The 26,267-nt window shown below is 44.6% G+C and overlaps 1 protein-coding gene across 1 annotated transcript in view; it reads right to left on the reverse strand.

Annotated features, from left to right (window-relative positions):
* Positions 1–9,127: 9,127 nt before the first annotated feature.
* The window catches only part of COPS3 (COP9 signalosome subunit 3), a 126,248-nt gene continuing 109,108 nt past the window's right edge, over positions 9,128–26,267 (reverse strand). The window contains exons 10-12 of the mRNA XM_085628928.1: positions 15,027–15,140; positions 12,576–12,656; positions 9,128–9,430 (exon numbers count right to left, since the gene is read on the reverse strand). Coding sequence (XP_085485054.1) covers positions 9,377–9,430; positions 12,576–12,656; positions 15,027–15,140 — 249 coding nt within the window. The 3' untranslated portion in view covers positions 9,128–9,376. The remainder of the gene's footprint in view (positions 9,431–12,575; positions 12,657–15,026; positions 15,141–26,267) is intronic.

Raw genomic sequence — 26,267 nt, forward strand, 5'->3', positions numbered from 1 at the left:
GTTCGCCAGGGTTAGGGGCAGCTCCTGGGCTGGGGACATCTGGGAAGGGGAGTGTCCTGGTTGTGAGGGCAACTGAGCTGTCCAGGTACACCGGGGGTGAGAATAGAGAGTATCTTGCCTTGCAGAAGGTGGGGGACGCATGCAAACTAACATTCTATGCCTGAGAAATCAAAAGCAGGCTGTAAATTATTGTACTGCGGTACCACGAGCAAACTGCAACTTCCGCCGTGGGAGATATTAAAGACCGAGTGAGATGTTATGCATATGGCATCAGTCTACAATCACATGTGGCATCACATGCAGATTCCAACATTTCCAGTCGGAGGTAGACACTAAAAATAAAGGCGCTCTCCGTGACAGCAATATTTACAATATTTAGAATAAAAATGTGCTACCATTCTGCCGGGTTATAAGCAAATCATAGCAAAACACTGAATTAGGAGACTTCGGCAGAGAGACACTACATTGTGCTAACAAGCCAACACTACTCTGCATGTCCTCTTTGAGTGAAGAGAAAGCGCGCCTGAAAAGACGTGACTGGATTCAAAGCTTAGTGGCAGTTATCTCGAAGTGATTTTACTCATTGTATGTAGCAGGAGTTCTCGCGTCCACCACAGGCAGGCACGGCGCTTCGCGACCCGTACGCGTGCACATCTCCGCTAACAAGCCAACACTACTCTACATAACGCATGTACTGCGCCGGAGCCCGGCTGCATGTCCACTTCGAGTGAAGAGAAAGCGTGCCTGAAAAGACGTTACTGAATTCAAAGCTTAATGATGGTTATCTTGAAGTGATTTTACTCATATGTGGAAGGAGTTCTCGCGTCCACCGCAGGCATGGCGCTTCGTGACCCGTACGCATGCACATCTCCTGTCCTCCGTACGCACAGACAGGGAGGGAGAGCGGGAGCGAGCGAGCAGGAGTTGTGCTAACGCCCGAGCCGTACGCGTGCACTTCTCCTGTCCTCCGTACACGCACATCTGCTGTCTCTTGTGCTAACGCAGTCAGCCGTACGTGTGCACATGTCCTGTCCCCATTCGGCAAAGAAATCGACAATAGATCTCGCCAAGGCGAGCTAGACCTAAAAATAGGCTGTTTAGACTTCAATTCTTCTCAAGTCTACTTTCTATTTTCATGTTGCAACTTGAATCAAATTGATCATCTTCTGTGTCGATTGATCAAAATTCCTCCTTCAGTGTTCCCTGAACTGCTCCATTCTCAGTTGCATTCTTCAAGTCATGGTTCCCCAAACTCATCGGCCTCAATTGCAGATGACTTCCGACTTGGTAAATGAATAAGCTTTCCACTTTCATTTTTCTAAATTCACAGATAGCATTTCCTTTTCTCCAGCCAGACGCATGGCAATTTACGATGAGCTGCAGACCGAGAGTCCAGTTTTCTGGGCTGTGCGCACTCAGCACTTGGAAGCTCAATGGTATGACAGTTTCTAGGCTGCATGTACAGCATTCTGAGCCGTGCGCACCCTGCACTTGTCGTCAAGGCAGCTCGTGGCAGCGCAATGATATGCAATGCTATTATACAATGGCAATGCAGGGCAAGCCATTACTAATAAGGGCTTCATTACATGAATTTCGTAAATATTGCGTACTCTGCGATAGCTTCTTTGGAGACAAACTTACAGTTAACTATTCAATGTTCTCGTCCTATGCCTTTAAAATATGCCAGGTTCGATTAGTCAAAACTGCATACCGAAACAGGACATGACAAAGTCCTTCAGTACACAGGGTTCAACAGACACTTGTTGCCTGTGAAGGAGCTTCTCTGCAGCCAGGTAGTTTTTTTAGGTTTTATTAGATGAGAAAAGAGCCATATACAACTAAACTCCACAATGCGACAACATCACCTACCTCCATGGAAGTTCCACATTCTACATAGAACTGTCCCACGTATTCTGACAATTAAAGCAAAAGTAACCACAGAATATAACCTCAGAACACAAGAGTGGGTTTCTACCGAAGACCAAAATCCCTTGCTCTTCAACTCTCCCTAATGGCCTTCCCAAACCAGTAGTGATGCATACGTCAACCCGATCAACTCTGGATGTGTGTGAGTGGGGGGAGGGGGGGGGGGGGTGGGGTCTGACGCTGCTCCATTTGCAGTCAAACAGCCACCACTGCAGATCTTCTGCAATCTCTTTCGAAACTTGGAAGTAGTCAGACAGGATCCCCCGGTGCTGGGCCCACTGAGACTTCATATCTCATTGTCGAGCTCGAATGTGCCATCTGGAATGGTTGGCGAGCAGTGTACACAGGAGGCCAGTAAGCCAAGAGGCCTCAGAGCCTTCATCATGGAGACCTAGGACAGAGGCTGAAACATCGGGATCATAGAACTAGTGTCATTTAACATAAGAAGGGATCCTGTGTTGTGAAAGCCTGTATTCAGCTTACTCTGCCAGCTGAAGTGCGCGCCAACAGCAAAGCTACCTTCCATGTGAGAAACTTGAGTTCCCCTCTGTGGATGGGTTCAAATGGAGGTTATATAAGCTGAGAGAAGACTACATTGAGATGCCATTCTGGGGGTGGAGCTCGTACTGGAGGGAAAGCTCTGAACAACCCCTTCATGAATTGTTTGATGATTCTTGTGGAGCAGAGAGAGAGAGTGGGAAGAGCGTCTATCTTGATATCAGACCGAGAAGCACCTTGGAGGCATGAACCAAACCTGATCGAGCAAGCGAAAGGAGATGAGGCAGAATCTGCTTAGCTGATGTCGCTAAAGGATGCAGATTGACTTGCTGACACCATAGACACAACTGTTTCCATTTTAATTTTTAGGTTTTGATGGTGGCTTCCACTCTTGGTTTTGCTAGAATATCCCTGCAGTCCTGAGGGATATTTGAATGATGGAATTCATTGATTTCAGGAGGCATGCACATAAATGGAGTGGTTGGGTCCAGATGCAGAACTTGGCCCTGGTTCATCGTCAAAAGAGCTGGCATTGTTCACAGGTGAATGGGATTGGACTCCAACAGCTGGAGAAGCTCCGTGAACCAGTGTTGTCTGGGTCACTTGGGAGCAGTCAAGATGAGGCTACAGTATCCACTTTCATTTAGTTGAGAACCTTCAGTATTAGTGGGAATGGAGGGAAAAGCGTATGCATAGATCCTGGACCATCTGATCAAAAGGTCATTCCCCCACGACCTGGGGAGCGAGTACCGACTGGCATAGAATTGGCATTTGGTGTTCTCGTTGGTAGTGAAGAGATCCAGTGCTCGCTGTCCACATAATGAGACTATTTTGTTCAGTTCCGACTGATTCCATTCCCACTCACGACATCAGTCCTTGGCTCGGAGTGAGTCCGCCTAGGTGTTACTTGTGCTGGATAAGTGCTTGGCTCTCAGAGAAATGTTGCAAGTTGTGATCCAGCTCCAGAGCTGTTGGGCTTCCTGGGAGAGTGCTAGCGATCTTGTGCCCCCTTGCTAGTTGACATAATGCATGCTGGTCATAGTGTCTGTACGTACCACCATCGATGACCCTGCTATCCTTGGTAGGAACGCTTGCAAGGTGAGAAAGATGGCTTTCAGATCTATGAGGTGGATATGCATGGTTTTCTGAAGCACCAACCACTTTCCTTGGATTTGTAGGACTTGGAGATGACCGCCCCAGCCGTCCATGGAGGCATCAGTAGTTATGATGAAGTCAGGTATTTGTGGCAAATCACTTGGCGGGATGGAGATCAGACACCACCACTCTAATGTCTCCACCATCCTTCGGGTGATGTTGAGGAGGACGTCAAAGGACCCCTCTGGCTGGATTCATTGCTTTGAAGTTACTCTTGCAATGGTCTCATTTTCAGGCATGCAAGAGGGGCCTGATTTAGTGGAGGACATTATTCCCATCAACGACCTGTACAAGTGTACTGAAAAGGACTTTCTTCTGGAAAGTTTGATTGCCAGATGTGCTACTCTTTGTTGACCTTCCTGCGAGAGAAAAGCTTGGTTTTAGATTGTATCGACGTTGAAGCTTAGAAACAGCATCCTGTTTGAGTAGTTGTTGATGGTTGACAGAGACCCAGCTTGCGAAAGAGTGAGGCAAACTTTCATGACTTTGGACGCTTGTGATGGTGTTGGAGCTTTTAGCAGCCAGTTGTCCAGATGGGGAAATACCTGATGACCTTGCTTTCTGAGTATGAATGTTACCGGAACAAGGCATTTGGTAAAAATGTGGGAGATGCTGGATGTCTAAGAGAAACCATACAGAATTATTGTTTCTGCAATAACTTGTTCAACTTCCTGAGGTCTTTAATGAATCTCCAGTCCCCGGATTTCTTCTTGATTAAAAAAAAAAACAGGAGTAAAAACCCATACCCTTCTGGTAGAAAAGGAACTATTTCGATTACTCCGTTGGCAAGCATAACGAGGGCTTCTTTCTTGAGTAACTGAAAATGAGGGGGGGCGCTCCCCTTGGCGGATTGTTGGGTGTCTTTGGATAAACTCCAGGGTATGGCCAGAAGTGACGAGATCTAATACCTATCTGTTTGACGTGATCTGGGGCCAGTGGCCTTGGTAATGTTTGAACCCACAGGATGGGAGGAAGTGGAAGTAGCAGATCGCTAATTTAGGTCACTGTTTACGACCCGTGTCTTGACTCGGAGGGCATTCTTCCGTCAAGGTCCTTGTTTTGTATATGTGGTCGTGGGTGGTAGGCGGTACGGTCAGTGTTAAGAAGCTCTGTATTGAGAGTGAAAGGGCCGATACTGTTGGGAAAGTTTGTATCCTTCTCTGTAGGTTGAAAAACCTCTTCCAAATGCTCCTCGAAAAGGCATCTTCCTGAATTGAAGTGTACCAAGTGACCTGGCCGTGTCTGTGTCCGTTTTGATGGCCATTACAGCATCATCTATGTGCTTCCCAAAGAGTGACTCTTCATTGTAGGCCGTATTAAGAGTTTTTGAAGGGAATTCTGGTCTGAAAGTGGTTGCTTTTAGCCAGCCCTGTTGCCTTAAGACTGCTGCACCGGTGAGTTGGCGAAAACCAGTGGATGCTATGTTATTGCGCCGTCTATGCTCTCGGCTGATATGCGCTCACCTACTTGTAGCATTTTCCTTGCCTCCAAATTTCTATCTTCAGGCACTAGGTGAATGAGGTCCCCAATGTTGGACCACATCTGCCTATCATAGCTGCACAGGATTGCTAGTGAATTGGCTGCACGCTCTGTGATAGCAGACATGGCAGAGAACCTCTTACCTATGTTGTCTAGCCGCCTGCCCTCTTTATCTGGTGGCATAGATATAGGAGTTAAAGGATTCTTAGAGCAGTGTTGCGCCGCCTGTGTTATGAGCGACTCTGGTGTGGGAAGTCCTGTGAGGCAGGAGGGAGAATCTTCTGCAGCCTTGTATTTTTTTTATCAATATGAGGCAGTACTGTTGCCACCGTTGTCGGGTTCTTCATTATTTTGATGCCTTCCTCACATATATAATCTATGATGGGGATGGCTCTAACTGATTTTGATTGCTCTTTGAAATCATATAGAAAGCAGTAGGACTGGTTGACTGAGACCGGTAGATGAAATCTTGTGGTAGCACAGGTCCATTAAGTTGTGAAAACCTCCAATGTCCTCCAGAGAGAGGAGAGTCCGCTGGATGTGGTGGTGGTGGAGGTGATAGAGTGGAGGCTAGATAATCATCCCATTCATCACGGGAAGGATGAAGGTCTGGAATTTCGCCTTCCTCTTAATCATCATCTGTTGACGATGGGTGATCCCTTGGCGGTGCCACTATGTTAGAAGCAGATGTCATCCTGGGTGTGATCGGTGGAGGAAGGAGCATTGAGATTGCAGGAGTAGTAGGTTGAGATGTAACCAGTGGTTGTTCCTGTGGAGGTTCCAGAAACCTGACATGTAAGTCTTGAAAAAGTGATATAGGCACTTGAACATCCCCGGCTGTGCTTCAGCATAATACTGATAATGCTTCTCATAATGCCTTTGTTTTGGCTGAGAAGAATAATAATGTAGTTCTTCGAGGACCTCATCCTGGTATTTTACCTGGCTGATGAACTATGAGCTGGTCCAAAAGGACTCATCGTCTGAATCCTCCAGATCAAACAGATGACTTGGCGGGAGAGGAAAACCCTTGCTGGGAGAGGTAACCTCAGGTTTCAAAGAAGTTTATGATCATCGTAATTTTTATAGTTGTTGACCGCGTTGTCGTTGAGGGAATGGTCATGGGCAATGCTGTTGATTGACTTGTGGCTTCTGTCATCGATCCACCTCCCATCAACGGGGTCGTCGTCGATAGTGTCAACGACTGTGTCGGCGACATAGTCAACGGAGTCTTCGTCGACAAAGAAATTCTTGGCGACTGGATCGGGTGACGATGGATGAAGTCATTTTCGCCGTCGACAGTCTCGACAAAGACAGTAGTGATGGTCGTGGTTGACGATATTGCAGCCAATGGTGATGTTGACAAGGTGTTGAGGTAAGTTGTGTGCCTTGACGGTTGAGAAGAAGATGTATGTGGACAATCTTCAGCCCAGGCAGATGTAGCACTGGGCTCAGATGATGCTGCCTCTGAGGAGATTAGTTTGCATTTCTCCTTTTTCAGAGATTCTCTGTGGTGGGACGTCTTAAGGGCCTTTCTGCTTTCTTCAGAGGTCCCTTGGCCCTGGGAACTGGATCTTTTGTGAGACCTTGCTGAGGTATCACTGTCCTCTTCAGAAGATGATCTGAGTTTTTTTTACTTCTGCAGCAACAGAAGAAACCATCCCTGTGTGTCCAAGATTTTGGAGGAAAAAAGTGCAACAAATTTACCCTATGTTGGGGGTAGAGGCATTATAGACAGTCCTTATGTGGGTCATCTACGTATACCCTTTTCTTTTTGCAGGTCTTACAAGGTCTGAATACTGCTTTCTTCATTGTATCAGACATTGTAGGAGAAGTAGAAATAGCTTTCCAAGATCTGGAAGTAGAAAACTGAGCAGGGCTCAGGGAGACACCTTTCACACATGATGTGCAGTGAAAATCTGAGGGAATCTGCCTCTCTTCGGCGTGTACTAGAGGGTGCTATCGCCTGAATGGTTAAGGTTTGAAGTTTGGTCGTTTTACTAAAAAAAGGACAAATAGGCTATCTACGGAATTTTTCATTACCATTGTCACAGATTATAGGGATACAAACTGCTTTATTATGGTACAGTGGGACTCCCACTTTGATGACAGGGAATGATTCAAACATGTGAATCTATGAAAGATCCAGTACTAGAGAACAGTACTCAAGCTGGCTGTAATGGTCGAAGATCCTCGATCTGTAGCTCTGAGCCAGAGCTGTCTTCAGGAGAGAAAGCTTCCTCATCTGCAACGGACAGTTGGGGGTGGTGTTCCCTTGATGTCCTCTGGGAGGAAGCGGCTGGGGCGTCGTCTGCGCTACTACGTGGCATCTTGAGATGTCAAGCCAGGCAGCTGCAGAGGGTTTTCTTAGAAAAGAAGGAGCAGCAGGCGTCGCAAGCAGCCTTGTTGAGTTCGGGAGACAGACCAAATCACAGACCTGTTTACGGGTATTTTGTGTGGCAGCGAGGACAGTAGCACAATGGTGTCTGTTCCATCACTGTGAAGGCATGGTTGCAGGGGGGTGGGGAAGGGAACGCGGTCGGGAGACTAAAGGAGACCCCGAAGGGCGATGGCCCATATGGGGCAGAGATCGACCAAGAGTCACCCGGAGGAAACTGGAGTCGTTGACCCACAATGAAGAGAAATGCGATCGAGAAACAATACAGATGGACGGAAGGAGCCCGTGTAGACCTAAGGGAACACAGAGACTGTGTCGAACTGGAGCACACCGCCAGATGGCGTAAAGAAAAAAATCTAACAATGGTGTTGATGACAATGCACATTGCAAGCAAGAGGAGGAGTCAGTCACAGTACCTCGTAACTCGAAAGACTTCTTTGATGAAAAAAAAGAAACGTGCACACATCCTGGTCCAACACTAGATGGCAGGAGTATGCACAGCATGTGTTTCTACAGCCACACATGCCTCGAACATATATTTATGTACCTTCAGTTTAGTATTGCTTGTTGGATGACTAAAAACCAAATTGTGTCTGAGAATTTCAGGAAACATTTAAAACTATACAGAACTAATATGACCAGGGCTTCTGAGTACATAAAATATTTGTTACAACCGAAACGGAGAGGCTCATGATAAAAGTTTTATCCTGATGCCCAAAAGGGACCTGTTACAACTTTTTTACTTTGAAGCCTTACATTGCAAGTTTACAAAATTCATGGTATACATAAAAATGTATTGAACACAAAAAAGGTGATAGGGGGAATGTTTGCAAATATTGTAAAACACTGTTAGTCGCTCTAGTAAGTATTCCAATCCATTGTTTTTAACCAACTGTGCCACTGCAGACACTGGCCCACCTTACGAAATTCAGTACTGGGCCCTGCTCCTCATGGGAACAGTCTGTTCCAAACTTCCTGTTGAGGCAACCTCCGAAAGGGACCACAAGCTGTGGTTTGCTTTGTTACAAAGTCATAGCTTGGTACCATTGGCACAGCAAGCATAGAACAAATACCTGGGCATTCCCATAGTCACTTGGGGCATTAAAACACACTAAGGTGATGGTAGGAATACTTGCAAATAGTCTAAACCACAGTGTGCTTGATACCGAAAAATGCAGCCATTAACATACCACAATTTGCTGAAACTGATCTCAACAGACAAAGGGGTAGTGGTAAAATCAACGTCTAGCTATTCGGATTAAAATTGTGGGAGCAACTTGAGCTCAAAAGAGACAATGTTGACTTATCAGCTCATACGTACATAAAACACAAGTAGGTATTCTCCCCAGGCATTAATACACATATTATACCTTAAGGTAATCGAAATTAACAAAAGATCATGGGATTTGCATATCATATACATGAGTTTTCAAAAGATATCCCGACTGCACCATTATCAGGGCATTTTTTGGGGTTTCACTTTAATTTTATTGCTTTGTGTGCTGAAGTATTTGACCGGAGGTTTCATTTGGCCCAGAATTCATACATAATTCTTACTCCGGACCACCAATTCAAATATTACTTAGGAACTAGCTAATCATCCAGAGGTAAACAAAACTAAAACAGACAAAAGTAATTAACAGTCATTGTTTGAATACCAATAAGCAGCTTATATTGAAAGTCAAGTTATTTAATGACAATAACTGCAGTTAAATCCACCACAGATTTTATTTTTGTATTTTATTTTCTGGTCGTAGCTGAATATTTTGGAAGGTACACAGCTACGGCGAAGACTTCATAAATATTTGTTGATTTTTAATTAAATGTCCAAGCAAGAGTCTCCTTTCTCTCCGGAGGACTTCGGGCAGGGGTTCCAGTCCTGATGAGCCACAAATGTCCAGGAGACACAGTGCAGTTTTGTGGTTAAGAATAGCTGGACGGTTTGTTTCCAGAGTCGTCATCTTGGGAGCCCATACTCTGTGGAAAAGAATATACAGTGAAAAAGCCACATACATTTTACAGTGGTTCTCCAGTTTCGGTCAGCGCTGTGCATTCACAGGTAGTTTATTTTTAAAACCTTAACATTTCAATCATTTTACTCTGTATTTTAGCTGTGCAACAATGAAGCCAAAACATATATTCAAGCGTATCATTAGCATTTTTACCTCAAATATCTGCCGTCATCACCCCCGCCCTCCAACCAACAAGATAATTTCTACTTCTATTTGACATATCACTGTCGCATTAAGTGATGATTTGATTTTTGGTTTTGTATAGCGCTCAAATGCCTGGCGGCGTCTTGGCGCTGCTGCTCTCTTGTTCAGTACTGAAAAGGAGATTGATTGCTGCTGAAAAAGAGGGGGTGAATCTAGTACGGTAGAGATGAATGAAAAATGGCACTAAGGAGAACGACGAGTTCAAAACCTTCATACCTAGTCTACATCACTCTAAACATACTCCCTTCAATGTTCTAATTGAAGTAGTATGTTTCATTCAATTCAGGGACCGTTAAGCAACAGACACCCAATTCTAACTTCATTGCCAATGGATTCAAATGGAATATTTACCATCTAGTATATACAAATTAGTATTAGGTTTACTAAATGTAGAAACTTTCATATAGGGTATATTCTGATTGCATTGGGTCCACAAATGCATGCGCTGCATAAAAATGTGTCAATTTTTCACTTTAAGTGAATTCTGAATTTATCAGTTGCTCTACCAAGTCTGGCATCTCTACAATTAATATATTCATATCAGATTCGTGAAAATATTATTTTCTCAGCCTCATGTGTCGAAACTGCAAAAACATCAAAGGAATGGAAGAATGCTTGAATTTATCTGAGCCACTGGTGTTTGCTCTGATCCACACTCCAGACCATCGTTTTTCACCCACTATGCCATTCTAGACAGAGTCATGCCCAACTGCATACGTTCCGCTTTGGAGAGGAGCTGACTAGGCAGTCTGTGCTGGACAGTTCCTACTGGAGGAGGACCAAAGCTAATTTGCCTATGCTGCATCTAAACGGAGGTGGCATAGTAGGCAAAAAAAGATGGTCTGGGATGCGGCCAAGAGTAATTGGCAGTGGCTGAAATTAATAAAAAGCGTTCTACCCATCACTTTTTTGTTCACTTCAGTGTGACACCGTAAGTGCGACAGGTATGCTCAGGTGTGGGTTCCATGTTCATTGGGCCACTGGAACCAAGTGGCACCTGACTGAAGAGCACCATCTAAGGAGAAACAGTCTTGGGTTGCTTGCTTTCCAGTTGGAAAGGACCTGGCTTGGCAGTTCGGGCTTGACTGTTCCTTTTGCAGCAGGACCAAATGCCTAGGTCTGACCTGTGGTGATTAGGAGGACAAAAAAAAACAATGGACTGGGTCGCAGCCCAGAGCAGTTGATCACCAGTGCCAGAAGTTATTTCAATATTCCACCCTTCACTTTTTGGGCTGATAAATGTGTTGAACCACACGTTTCAAAGCTTTTTTTTGGGTGGTACAGCTACTCTTCAAATTCAGAAATTCCTGATGTGCTCGGCTTCACCTTACAAAAGTGCAGAGCCAGGCAGAACTATTTCCTGTTGCGGAATCTCTTCCACATTATATTTTCTCTTGCATAGTCCCTTCACTTTTGTTTTCTACATAAAATGTGGAGGAAGGTCTATGTGTCTAATGTAGGACTTCAGAGGTCAGGTTCTCAAGCTCAGGGATATTAGATTGTGATAATAAATTTTAGCCTGTCGCATGAAAAACTCACCCAGCGACCATGCCAAGGTTGATTCAACTGCTGAAGATCTGGAAAACCATCACTGGATGAACCAACAAGGTTTTTTTTTTTTTTTACAAGAAAAGTGCTTGAAAACCAATGGGAAACTAAATAATAGATGCGTGAGAGAGGAAATGAAGCCAAGCCGCCTTCTTTTCATATGGCAAGCAACAAGTCTCCGGAAAAGCCAACAGGTCAAATATGGGTCTGGCAACTTCTTAATTTAAATACTATTAATCAATTTCCCAGAGAAGCACCTACGAAGGAGTTCAGCTACTGAAGAAGCTGAATTATGGTCAGACAAATCATTTATTACATGCTCAATATCAATGCTTGGGGGTTCTCTGGAAAGAAGGCTCAAGCTTGTTATTTCCACTATTATGGTCTGGCAGAAATGTAGATCTAGCAGAAGACGCCTGTCATGCTAACACATTCAGTCCAGACTGGAGTCTTCTTATCTCAGTCTCTCTAGGAGTTTTGAGTTTCATTGCCTGAGTGTGCTTGCAATTTTCAATACTGACTTCATGTAAGCAAAGAAGCCCTGAAGAGCAATTTTCATTGCTCACCTTAATAATGGATTGGGTACAGGTCTTAAAGTGGGCAGAAACTCTAGGAAATAAATGAAAAAATACCTGTAGAAAAAGAAGAATGGTGGAAATAGAAGTATTTCTAAAATCGTAAGCTCACAAAAAACATACAAGAGTATTATGGAATCCTTTCCAGTTGAAGAAAATAAAACCGGTTTTGTGACAGAGTGAGTGTTTCATGGCAGGAACATTTAAACAACATCTAATTCCTTGTGAAGCCTCTATTACAGGCTAAAAAGTAATTCAAAACTATTGTGGAAAAAAAGTAATTTAAAACTAACTTTAAAGAGCAAATTGAAATTTGTTCTTGTAACCTTTTTTTGGTGTGTTTTATATAGCACAAACTCGACCTGAAGGCATCAGATCGCTTTACATGAGCACCAGTTGTGTTACAGATGGACACATTTATTTTTTTGTTAGGCACGGGGAGATGAAAAGGGATTTGCCCAGAACCACAGGATGTTGAGCATCCCTGACGAAACTCGAACCCGGTTCCCTAGGTTTGCGGTCGACCGCTCTAGCCGTTAGAATACATCCTCTCCCCCACACAAGTTATTCTACCGGTCTACAAATGATAACATGAGGATCCCTTGATGAAGAATTAGACTTGCGCCCCTTCGTAGCTTACTGAAACATCTGTTTCAGCCCTAAATAGCTACAGAATAGGCACCTTAGAAACTGTAACAAGCTGGTACTAAAGGGTCCTGCACCACCCAAAGTGTCCTAATCTAGCTCTCCCATCCCATGGCTTAAAATACACATAATAATTACCTTCTGCACAAATTGAGGGTTCACAGTGATCTCCTGATCCATTGCTTTCAGCCGCTCATCAAGTTCTATACATCTCAGCATCTGAGAAGAATCAAGGAGCATACATGCCATTAGTGAAAAACAAGTCAATGTCATAGTCCCATGTGCTGCACTTTAATCAAGCATGACTGTACCAATCGGGGCACATGAATACCATAACAACAAAATGTAAAACAGCAGAAAACAACAAGTATTAGGATTACATAGTAAAATATCAACACAATAGCAAACCTTGAGACACAAAAATATGGTTCATACACAAATAATGTATTTGAGTTGACCTGTACATACTCAATAGCAATAGAGACTAGAGACTTTTTACCACACATAAAAACAAGAATTCGTTAGCTGGAACATTTCCCATACAAAATCGAGGATAATGACTGCACTGATAGTTTATCAAGATTTGATGCACGGTTGTCTTATTAAAGCCATAATGTGGGTAGGTTTTACCTAGATGGCCAAGTTAATAGAATATCTCCCGCTACCTCAGGGGGCGTTCCTTTAACCCCTTGCATGCCCGCCCCTTTCCCCGCCCAGTGCCGCGCTTAACATTAGCGGGCGGAGTTCATGACGAGCTGGACTCGTCATGGGCACAGCGCCACCGCAGCCCATGACGAGTCCAGCTCGTCATGGGCACTGAAGGGGTTAATTTGGGGAAGAAATGCCTTGCATGTTAAAGGTATCCACACTGGAGTTAGCTGGAGATCACATTCAGTGCACCTGACTGGTGTGGGTGGGGGAACTTACAAAAATATACTTTAATCCTGGTTCTCCAACACAGCAATCTTCACTGAAGTGATCAACATTGAATCTGCCCTGCCATGTGCCAGACCCCAGAGTACTTGACAAGAGATACACATCTCTTCTATTAGAGAAGTGTGGCTCACTGGTTAGAGTAGGCAGACCTGGAAGCAGAGGTCAGCCCGGAACCAGGGTTCAATTCCCGGCTCTGCTGGGTCTTGAGTCCATAAATTGTCCATGGACTCGATAATTCTCGCTCCAGTGCATACTTGATTCATGGGTTCACACTCTGCGACTCTGGGCAATAGCTTGCTTAATCTCCACAATGGCCCCTCGCGGCGGGATGCCTGGCTTTCACCGTGTGGATGTCCTGCTGGGTTATCTCACAGGGGAATACCAGGACGGGTTCCCTAAGCAAGCGCTTAGAGACCGGTTGGTGATTTGCGCTATAAAAAATATCTGCACATATATATGCTTATGTGCAGGCTAAGTTAACTGCATTTTGTTCTTTCTTTAAAAAAGCCAATTGCAAATGTAAAACTGCCTGCAATGTAATAAGCGTGGAGGACCCATCAAATATTAGTCCTTTTAAAAAGGGAAACAGAAGAAATATGTTGAGGCTATTAAGACCACCTTTGTTGAGAAGAAAATGTAACCCTGCACTTTTTAAACCACATTGAGTGGTAAGGTAGAACAAATGACACCGGTATCTCAGAACACAAAAAAGGAGAATTATCGTTTGTACAATTCAACGACATTCAAGCAGTACATTACAATTATTGAAATCACCATCCAAACTCTAAGCTGGTAATTCTCTTAGGCAAATTAGCCCAGCCATTTTCCCCAAACCTGTCCATATTTGTGGAGCAGCCTCTGGCCTCCTGGACTGTAAGTTCTTGTTGCATGCACCAGCCCACACAGCGCATTCTAATGTACACAGTGGGATCACAATATCCGGAGTTATCGGAAATGACAGAGCATATCAAAAGAGCATTACACATTAAGGACATTAGAATCCCATCACCTTCCCTAAATCTTACTGTACTAATGTGGGCAGTCTTGTAGATGTATATATCGGTTACTACAAGTTCAGTTGAACACACAATAGGCCCATAACTTGCAGGGGCCTGTTCACTTTTTACGATAGTTCAGTCCTCCTCTGTTACACTGAAGTTGCTTTGCATAGCATGGGGGTAGCAGACTAATTAATGAAGATTAGAACCTCTGATAAATAATTTAAAAGGAAATCCATTGTCGCCACATTAGCATACTTGGGCACAGAAGTTTCTAAAACCTTTAAAGTAAAAGAATTAATTTAGAGAAGGTTTTTCCGGCCCAGACTTGCCTGTAGGGACTACACAATAAAGTGTAAACAGCAGGACTGTTAAAGACCAAACTGTATTCAGAAAAAGGTTCTGTGACAAAATATTTCACTCCAACTTAAAGACCATCTCTTGCTCCCTTATCCTTAGTTTGCGCCCACACCCTCGGATTTCTCCTACACAAGCCCTCACTTTCCTGCCAGCACTTCTGGACGTTTTGAAGTAATCTTCAGGAAGCATGTTAAAGAAATACTGAAGACATGCAGACACACAAAAAACACTGGGCAGCTATAAACATTCATACCATGTAGAGAATGGTAGCTACACAGACATATAGTGTACTTGCCTCCTGATCGATATTATGGAGCATCGCAGGATTGTTATATTTCTCTGGATTGTCATGAAAACACACCATCCCATCCTTCTGGTTAATACTTGCGAAGATTTCACCATCATCGATCTGCAAGGGTCAAGAAATATGAAACTATAAGGATTAGCTGGTAACAAGACATACATTTTATCACAGTATATTGTTTAAATTCACTCCTCAGTCTTCCGAAAAAGGAAGTCATGCTAATGAAATGTACCTTAATTTGATTTTTAAGGCACTAGAATGTATTCAGTTTCAGCACCAACGTAGTCTTACATTTGCTGCCTATTGAAAATCATTGAAAAACTAGGCATGATTTGAATTACTAACTTTTTCAGGGTGCAAAGTGTGTACAAATGTCACTTCGGATTTGAAATCAATCAATCTGTGTTTTGCCTGATAAATGCGAATTGTAAATTTCAACTGGATCACCTTATTTACTAGGAGGTTAAATTCTAATATCACAATTGATTCTACTACTTTATGGAACAAACCACCTTCACAAATGTGTTTAATTTTCATAAGCATTTTTAACAAATAAAAACTCATCTGAAGTATTCAGGAATAGTAAAGCTTCCAAAAGACAGTTGCAGCAAAGAAGAAAAGAGGAAAAGAGGAACAGCCAGCCTTGTAAGGCAGAATGCAACCTCCTTCACTTTATAAACTTACAAATTGAGTTGTTCAGACTTACTTTGGACTAAAGGCTAGACTTTGTGCTAGTAATCGAGAAAAACAAGGTAAGAGTCATGCTTCGCATTTGATTGGACTCTTACTACAATTCTATCGCTTAACATTTACCTCAAACTTTGACATGTAAAGCACTATCAAGTAGCTCTAAGGCGCCTCGCTGCGCTTTACAAAGCTCTTAACTAACAAATAGTAGAGTGCACAAGATTCCTCTGTCTCTGGGTTGGCAAAAGTATGAATAAAACTGGCACAGGTCTTGCAGTTAGTTCTACTGAAGGTATTTGCATCAGATGCCTCTGCTCTTGTGTAAATAGTAGTACAAGTCAAAACTCCACAACTTTCTGAATTTTTCAGACATGTTGGCTTTATCTCATGTAGCAGAGTCTAGCAGCTGGAGAATGGTGAGAGGGAACAAAAGTGATAGAAAAGCTTATGAAGCTCACTTGTCAGTAAACTGAATTCCTCTGTCTCTTTCAACCATGCTCTGCGATGCCAATTTCAGCCACAACTATTTTAAAGAACTATTTAAAATCATACTACAGTAGGCTTTCTCCAGAGATAGTAGGCCGTAAGGGCAGTTAAAAGTTTAATCTGAACGTGAATGAATCTGGCAAAGGTTAAGAAAAACTATTTATGCTTCCATGCTCACTACTCAGGGGTTAAATCAACAGTCCACTTTACAATTATAGGCAATGAGCTGAAGGAGATGGGGGCATAATGAGGGGTATAGGAAAGTGCCCCTTTTTAGGTCTCGCCTGAGCCAGCGCATGCGCTGCTCTGCAAGACATTTAGTTAGTGCGTTTTCAAAGTGCTACCAGAGGCTTTCCTGGCCTCAAGCTTGCGTCCACGAGCGCGTGCACGCGCGCAGCCGCCATCTGTCTTTCCTCCCTCATGGCTCGCTCTGCCCCTCCCCCACCACAGAGCGTGTCCCTGCAATAACTTTTGCTTTCACGGCCACGCGGCCGCGTTACTTTCACAGCCGCGTTACTTTCACGGCCGCGCGGCCAATGCTTATTGAATGAGGTGAAATGGTTGGATCTGATTTCAGAAGCGAGTATCCTGAATGGCTGCAGGTTTACCGCATAGGACCCTAAACACATGGCATGTGTACGTTTTATTGCGTTTTTGTGCTCTAGAGAATCGAGAGCCGGGCACAGGCTCTTGTCCCCACCCGTTGACAGCGCGCTCTTCTCCTGCAGGCAGGGAGCGGCGCTGCACGCAGCCGGCCTTCGTGGCACAGAGCAGAATCACGGCTCTAATTTCTACATTGATTCGTGTTACACCGGAGTGCTCTCTTGGATTAACTGCTTGCATGTTCTGCTGTATGGCGGCCAACGGTTGTGTGAATTAGACCGCTTTCCTATGCATCCCCAGCATAATAGAATTTAAAATAACTCCATGTCGATGTCCTTGAAAGAGTGAGCCCATGTTGAACATTGCGCTAATGGGTTTGGTACTCACGGGGCATTTTAGTCTTGAGGGGGTATACGTGTTTTAACACTCTTGGCTTCCTTTCTCGTGAGGTACTAGCACGCTCGTCTACTTGCGCATTGGTCACATGCCGGATGTCTACTGCAACATCCTGTCCACCAGACGAATTGGGAAGTAGCTTATGAAGCCCTCCCCTCTCCCGGTTACAATAAACGGGGATCCGTGGAGTAATGTAGGCGCGTTTCGTAATGGTATCCCGCATCTGAAGTAACGCCGCCCAGATACGACCGATTATGATCACTGAGCCGCATTTCCCCCGCCAGCACAATTATTACAAACTGAAGCACTAAAATCGAATGACCCATCGTGACAAGTTGGACTGGTCGCATGTCGACATGAGTTAAATTTCGGTATGCATCTACGTGCAGGGTTAAAATATAACGCATGAGGTCTTGGTCCATCCCACAATATCCGACACTGGTCATTCCTGGGCGTTCAGGGCCTGTGTTGGGGGAGGAGGGGTTTATCTTATTTCAGGACATTTCGGGATCTAGCGCATCCATCTCCAAGCACTAGGTTGGTGTTTCTTTACAATATGGACGCAGTCTCGCCTGTATACGCACTCACCTTTATCTTTTTTTTTCCTATGACCAGACTCCCCATCCCCCCTTGTCAAACACGCCCTCGCTCACACTGGTGAGCTAGCAACTGATTGCATGCTAAATTATTACATTTGGAAATTGAGAGGCAGGGCATGAGATTCGATTTTGACTATATGGGCGTTATTCCAGTGACCGCTGTGCATGCGGTCAGTGAAGCAGGGCCCAATACTAATATTGGTGATTTTTTTCTACAGTTTTGGGAAGTAATCAGCGATGAGCATGGCATCGACCCCACGGGTACCTACCACGGAGACAGCGAACTTAAGCTGGAAAGGATAAACGTGTACTACAATGAAGCATCAGGTATGTTACAGCTGCGATGTCTCTAGTCGTGGCCCCACGGTACTTGATGTTGGCTGAACACCTGTGAATTGTGTTCATTACTAAAACTATCTTCCATAGGTGATAAATATGTACCCAGGGCCATCCTCGTCGATCTGGAGCCAGGCACTATGGACTCGGTGCGGTCGGGACCATTTGGACAGATCTTCAGACCAGACAACTTTGTCTTTGGTAAGTTTTTAGACACAACAAGGAAGACGACAACGGCTCTGAAGACTTTCTAACTACAGAGAGGCTGATACTGGGCCCTGGGATTTCCCATTGCGTCCAGTGTTAATACCTGGAGCACCTACCTTGTACAACGTTCACAAACCCCATACATAAGATCCATGAGCAAAAGCCAGGCTCTGCTTCTTGAACTACGTACACAGCGCCCATTAACCTTTGAGCGCCTCTTTCATGCGAGGACACTCGCCTTTAATAAGCCCTGACGAAGTTCTCCATTTTAGAACGAAACGCGTTGGCTGAGTGTTATGTTGCCTTTTCGTAAGAACGAATCAATTGGAAATAAAATACATTTTTGAAAATTTATACTGATTCTCTGGATTTCATTACCTGGTGCACGCCCACCCCTTGCTTCTATTAGGATCTGAACCACAGAGGAATCACTGGACGGCTGGAGTTGGGGCTTTTTGTGCAGGATATCTATTACAATCGAGACTGGCGTGAGGTGCAGGATTAATAGTCCGCCGTTCAAGTGTGTTTCTGGTTATTTCCCTCTGATAAACCTAAGGCTGCTTGACCACACTACCACAAATAGAACACCTTGGAATGGTTAAAGCAAACCCTTTTACACTTATAAGGGATACCTGGACTCTGCACAGTGCAACTCAGTCAGTCAGTAAATTCTTTATTCGGTGGTTAAAAACCATCATAAAAGAGTACACATTATATACAGTTAAAATAGTATTAAATCATCATACAGAAACACTGACTGAATCTATGTATATAAAAATAATTCGTTATTCACAGTGAGTCCACCTTGGTAGCTTAATGGAAATAGCGGGTGAGGAATCCTGCCAGGTTCACAAATGGTTCTAACCTCTGGTCACCCTTAATCTTAGTGCAAATTTCAAGAAACTTATGACAGAACACAGTGTTAACGGGTCACTAGCCCTTTGTAGGAAGGTCAATGCCTCTTTGGCTCGAGTAAACCTGGCCTTTTTTTAACATTTCCTTTAAAAATCTACGTCTTGGGATTGCATAAAAAGGACATAGGAGTACAAAATGAAGGGTGCCCTGCGGAGACCTATTGTCGCAGCCGCAGGCACCCTTCTGCTCAATTAAATGACTAAAACCAGCTGGGTCAGCTAACAAATATGATAAAAGATTGAGCCTAAAACGTGACATTAAAAACCTTTCTTGGGCATTATACATAACACAAAGATACGGTTCCATCCCTTCAGTGGTTTCAAGCCTGCTGTAAGCACTCACTGATCGTTTGGCCCCTTCCACTGTGGTTCTAACAGACTATCTTTGGTCCAAAAAAATTCTCTTGAGTTTAAGCTTATCCTGTGGTGTAATCACTGAAGGGTTTGAATAAAACTCCTTGCAGCCCATATTTTCCAGGCTAGTTTTTACATAGTTAAGCCATGGGATATTCAGGCTTTTATCTCTTCCAAGGCAATCTTTTAGGATCTGCCTACTCAACGCAGCTTCAGGGTTTGTCCAGGTTTTGAGCCAGGCCAGAATTGGTCTGAATTTTATCATATCCTCTATGTAAGGTCTTCCTAATTCTCTGTGTACTATGACAGCTGGGGTGCTATTAGGAACTTTCAGTATTGAACGTAAATTTTTTTTCCTCCCTTTGCAGTGAATCAAGATTTATAAAACCCCACACTTCTGAGCCGTACATGGCTTTGGAACAACACATTGAGCCATAAAGGTTCATTGTTTGTTCCGGACACCAACGGCCAACTCTCCTCCCGTAACCCGCTATAGCACCAGTTGAGGCCACCAATTTGCCACACCTTTCCTGTACCAAAGGGGCAAATTTCAGTGACTCATCAAAGAGCAAGCCTAGGTACGAGAACGATTGCACCCTTTCTAGTGTGTGATTTCCAATTCTATATGGGAAGCTGGTCCGTGGATTGTGACCTGCCGTCATTACATACGATTTTTTTAAATTGACAGACAGATCTAGCACGTCCATAAATTTGACAAACCCATCAATTAGAGTCTGCAAGCTTGTGGGGGTTCGCGCCAAGAGAACCGCATCGTCTGCGTACAGCAGCACCGTGATGTTGCGTGTCCCCACCCTAGGGCAATCTGTTTTTAAATTGGTCAGGGACTGTTCTAAATTGTTAATGTATAACGAGAATAAGAAAGGGGCAAGTATGCAGCCCTGTCTCACACCACTTGTGCATCTAAAAGAATCAGTCAACCCCCCTTCCTTATTGTAGCGTACTCTGGCGGAGGTCTCTCTGTGCAGTTCCCTCAGAGTACAGATTAGACCTGGGTCAATTCCCAAATGATTCATCATAGCCCAAAGCTTGTTCCTATTAACGTGGTCGAATGCAGCAGCCAAGTCCATAAACCCCAAATAGATGGCTTCGTTGCTGGTTTTAATATACTTTGCGACCAACATACAGAGGTTCAAGCATTGGTCACTGGTAGACCTTCCTATCCTAAAACCGTACTGAACGTCCGAGATGATATTATCCTCGGCCCATTCAGTCAGGCGATTCAAAATTGCTCTTCCTAGGATTTTAGCTGTAACGTCTATCAGGGAGATTGGACGATAACATTGGGGGTTATCTCTGTTGCCCTTTTTAAAGTGCAACTCATTTTGGTACACTATATAGAGAGCCAGCTTCCTACTAGGGGTAGGGCAAATAAAACCTGTTAATAACAGACAGCACATGGCCTGTTCTCTGTTAGTACATGTCTGCCTAATCTCACCAAAGAAATGCAGAAAAAAAAAATGGTTACTTACCTGCAGGAGTAGTTTTGCAGTGGAAGAATTTTATTGGCTTCACATGCCGTGCATTATTCCGCCAACTAGTGGTTGGGTCTGGAAAGGTCTATCTTTTCTTAAATTCTCTTTTGTGAGCATGGGTGTCATTGATCACCATTTGGTGGTATGTCCATTCTCCAATGACTTCAGGTGTATACTTAAGGAGACTATGCATGTGGTCACCATCTTCAAAATCTTTTTTCCCATGGCTCCTCAAGTGTGGTTTGGCTTACCTATGAACAGTCGGCTTACCCTACTTTCCAGTTTCAAGTCACCTACTTTCTTGGGGGGGTGGGAATGTAGCATCTAAATCATGAGAATGCTTCTAGCTGCAAAACTACTCCTACAAGTAAGAAATTTCATTTTCCAGCGTGAATTTTATCTTGATTCACATGCTGTGGATAGATTTTGTAGCAGTGTTCCTTTGGCAGGTTGAGTCGAAATTAGGGTGCGTTTGCGAATAGATGTTGAAGTATGTGTTGTCATACTTCGATTCTTTGTTAGCTTGTATATCTGCTTAGTGACTATATGCAAGGGGGACCATGTGGCTGCCCTTCAAATATCATTAACTGAAATATTAGAGGTGAAAGCTAATTTCATTCCTTTCTTCCTTGTTGTGTGCACCCATGGCTCTTCCTCTAATGCCCACACTGCTGCCTTGTAGCATATTTGGACTTCTGGATAGTTTGCACTACTCATCTTGCAATATTCCTTTAGTTACAGGTGATCCTTTGCTTACTGTTGCAAACGAAACAAAGACCAGACTGCCCTCTGCACTGATTTATTTCCTGCAGGTAGGACATCACTGCCATTCTGTCATCCAGTGTGTGAAGGGCGCCTTCTGCTTGCAACTTTAGTTTATGGTAAAGAGCTGGCACCTGTATAGCTTGGTTTACATGGAAGCGCAAAATTACTTTTTCTTGAAATTGTGGGTCTGTTCTCATCAACACTCAGTCCATGTAGTCTGTAAGTAAAGTTCTTATGTAGCAAAAGCTTATAGTTTGCGTACTTTTTGTAAGGATGTGACGGAGATGAGAAAAGGCCATCTTTAGTGTTAAATATTTGAGTCCAACTTGTTTATGGGCGCAAAGGGCTGTTTCATCAACTGAGTGAGTATAAGACTCAAGTTCCATAGTTATGTTAGGAACATTTGTAGTGCGCACAGCTGCCCCAGCTAAGGGGCGTCCTGGCGCATGACAAGGTAAACATAGCAACACTCAACATAGAGACAGAGAAAAACAGAAAGAGCGCAGCAAGTAAGGGGGAAAATTAAAATAGGAAGGTTTTTATAGCTTTACGGAACAAAAGAAGATCCTCCATCAAGCGAATCTCAATCGGAAGAGAGTTCCACAGCACTGCTGCTTTTACCCGAATAGTGGTGGGGGTGTCGACCTTGGTGAGGCTTTTCTCCATTTTCCGCTTAATTCCTCGCCTTTTCCAGGAACCGCTAGATTCATGGAATTGAGGAAGAAACTTCTTCCTGCAATGCCACTATGGGTGACAAGTGGACTTTTAGTGAGGCGTAGGGAAGGCCCTCATCTGTGAGTAAGGTATCCGACAATGGTAGTATCCTGTGCCCAACCTTCTAGCTGCTCTTCGCACTTCCACTGACAATTGTGGTAGTGCTAGATAACCAATCTTTAAGTCTACAGGAGCCATGCAGCTAGGCTGAAGATGGCAGGTTCTGGGTGGTAACCTGACCCCATTGTGATGTCAAGAATACATGTCCTGATAAGCCAGTAGTCTCCTCACTCTGTCCTGTGCCATTTCCACCGGCTCTGAGAACCAGGTCTGTCTGGTCCATTGTGAGGGCTATCAGAATTATTGTACTGTGTGTTTGTTTGCATGTGTCCAGTACCAGTATTAGTATGAGATTTCTAACCTAGTCAAACAACAGCTACTCCGTGGAATTGGGGAAAGGCATATACAAATTTTCCTGACCAGTCTATTGATATGGCATTCCTTAGTGACAGGTGTTGTGGACAACTGGATGTGAAGCATTTCACACTCACCTGGGGTTTAAAGATCTGGATTGAGTGTGTTGTTGCGGAGTCCATTGAAACCCGAGTGCTGGGCTTGGCAATTCATCTGGCATTCAGGATAAGGAGGATACATGAGGCTAGGAGTCAAAGAAGCCTCAGAACCATCCTCACCAAGACCCAGGATTAAGCACAAACCATGGGATTCATAACCAGGATATCCTGGACTCACTGCAGCAGTAAAAAGGCCTTGAACGCCACGGTGTCTGGAACAACCTGAATTAAGGGAATACTCTGTGTGGGACACATGTAGAACTTCAGATCATTGATGGAAAACCTCCAGGATGTTTAGACTTGTACTGTTGTCTATAGGTATTTACGCAGCAAGATGTTTAGGTATGGAAATACACGTATCCCTATTTGAAGAAGGGCAGCAAATACAGCCATCTTCCTAAAGCAAGACTTAAGGGGAGCACGATAAAATTATAGTGTTCCTGGGCCAACTTGAACAGCAGATCAAGCCGGGTGAACTGCTGGATGGGTATACGGATATAGGGGTACTGCAAATCCAGTGACAGCAACCAGGCTCCAGTGTTTAGAGCTGAAAGGACCCAACAAAAGGTGAGCATTGTGATCTTCTTCTTCTTCTTCAAAATGGGGTTTTGCATGCAGAGTTCCAAGATGGATGTAAGGCATCAGTCATTCGAAATGGGGAGATAGAGCGCACAGCACCGTTACCACATCCGCCCCCACCCTTATTGTGTGGCATCCGCTCTTTAGCACCTTTGGACAACAGAAGAATGACTTCTGACGTCAGGATTGTAGAGTGCTCCTCTGCAAGTTGCTCTGCCATTGGATCGTCATTAACCCTGGGCGTAGTTCGCGAAGTAGCGCTACACGTAGCTACGCAAAGTGCACTTCACGAGCTACGCGTAGCACTTCGCGAACTGCGTAGTACCATGTTCGCACTGTGCAAGATGCAGTTTTCAATGCTTGCACAGTGCGAACAAGCATCCGGCACTGTGCAATCATTGAAAACGGCATCTTGCACAGTGTGAGCTGTAGTTTTCTGCCGCTCGAGTAGATTTTTACTCGAGCGGCAGCTTTCTCAACGCGGACTGGTAGTTTCTCATCGCGAGCGGTCGTGAGCATACTCGACCACTCGCAATGAGAAACCTGACCTCCCCGCGTTGAGAATCTCGCCGGGAGGTTTATTTTCCACGCTCGCGATCGCCAACTTGAAGTTGCTGATCGCGAGGAAGAAGTCTTGCCGGGATGTCATTTTGCTTGCTTGCGGTCGCCAACTTGACGTTGAGGACCGCGAGCAAGCAAAAAATGACCGCTGCACTACGCAACGCTACACGTGTTTGCACTGTGCTACGTGCAATTCGCGTAGTGCGAAGTAGCGCAAACTTCGCAAACTACGTGAGCGTAGCGTAGTGTTTTGCCCAGGCTTAATCGTCATCCAACAGCAGAGCAACTTGCCCTCCGGATCCGCGATCTGCGACCAATCTGCACCCGGTGCCTCCGGCTTATGTCCAGATGGCCCACCAATCCAGAAAAGGTTCCCAGCAATCCTGAGTCCATGACCACCATTGGTTGACCCCTCCTAGAAACCACAACAACGCCTGCAGGTGGACCCAAAGGCTCCCCCCGATCGTGTCTGGCTCCGGTAAAAAAACCTGAAGTCAAAGTAAACCCCTGCTCCTGAAGGGCCTTGGTGAGCTCGACCGACTGCGTCCTACGACCTACAACCTCTCACTTACCTCTGCTGTCATGCAGCCTCCAGTCCGTCACCCGCAGCCTGCTTTCCAAACCGAGTTTCTCCATTGAATTGCATTAGGCACCCAACACCGTATTTGGACCCAGCCACCCCTGTGCTGCTGGTGGTGGTGTATGCATGGTGCTGCCTTGTGGCCCCCTGTGCTTGTTTTAACCTCTGAAGCTGCAGCCCTGCAACCGATCTACTTACCTGCAAGCAGTGTCTCTTCAAGCAACCCCAGTCTACATTGGTAACACTGGGCCTGATCTTTAACTTTGACCTCTGCGCCCAGTCACCCCTGTGCCGCTGGTGGTGCAGTGTTTGTACTCATCTGTACCTTGCCCTCTGCTGACCCTGCAACCGGAAGACTGGATTTGTAAGTTGGTTGTTTACCTTTAAAACTGCATTGTTGGTTTACTCGATGGGTTAACATTACAAAGACAGAAAATTGCAGTGTCCACTTTTGAAACTGAAAAGAAATTCGATTTAAAAACATACTTGCCTTTTTGTGAAGACCTTGGTCTTGAAATAAATCTTGAACAAAGCTTATTTTTATAAAATTGGAGTGGATCTCCTTTTTGAGTCATGTGCCATTTATTGGTCATTGTGCGCACAACAAATGTCTTGCACTCTCTGTGTTAGGCCTAAGGCTGCTCGCCCACACTACCACAAATAGAGCACTTTGGGTTTGCATTGAGCCCTGTACACCTCTGAAGGAATCTCTAGACTCTATGCACGGTATAACCACTTAATATACCATATGCAGCGCCAGCTTCCAACAGTGGAATTCTACTTTTCGTCTTCACTTCAGGTAGTCCATCTAAGGGTGTAACTAGTTTGTTAGTGAACACGCCTGCGTGCCTGCTCGCCTGCGTGCCTGCTCACCTCTGTGACCCGGAGTGCGCACTGCTGTGTCTGTGGCACGCACATCCCCGAGAGCATTTGTGCCGCCGCTGCATTTAGCAAGTGCTCCCTCTTGCTAAATGTCTTTTCTAGAGTGCGGCTGTAAACAAAAGCACAAATCTGCCCGCAGCCAAACTCTAGAAAACAAAAGAAATGCAGAAACACAGCGTGTGCTTTTAGAATCACTTAAAAGCACGCGCTGCGTTTGTAAGCTTGCTGCATTTCTTCTCTAAATAGAGCTGGGCTGCGGGGTGATAGTGTGCCTTTTTTAAAGTTTTCATGTTAATTGCAGCCCATGAAGGGCGCTGCCATTAACATGAAAACGTTAAAAGAGGCACACAATCACCCTGCAGCTGCGCTCTATTATGAGAAGAAATGCAGCAAGCTTACAGACGCGGCATTTGCTTCCAGGTCACCAGTGCTTAATTTGCCACTAAAGAGGTACCGGGGTTCTTAATAGGCGGCAGATTTTTATAAAATGTTTGTTGTTTGCCT

This window comes from Triturus cristatus, chromosome 10, assembly GCF_964204655.1.
Source record: "Triturus cristatus chromosome 10, aTriCri1.1, whole genome shotgun sequence".
Classification (NCBI taxonomy): domain Eukaryota; kingdom Metazoa; phylum Chordata; class Amphibia; order Caudata; family Salamandridae; genus Triturus; species Triturus cristatus.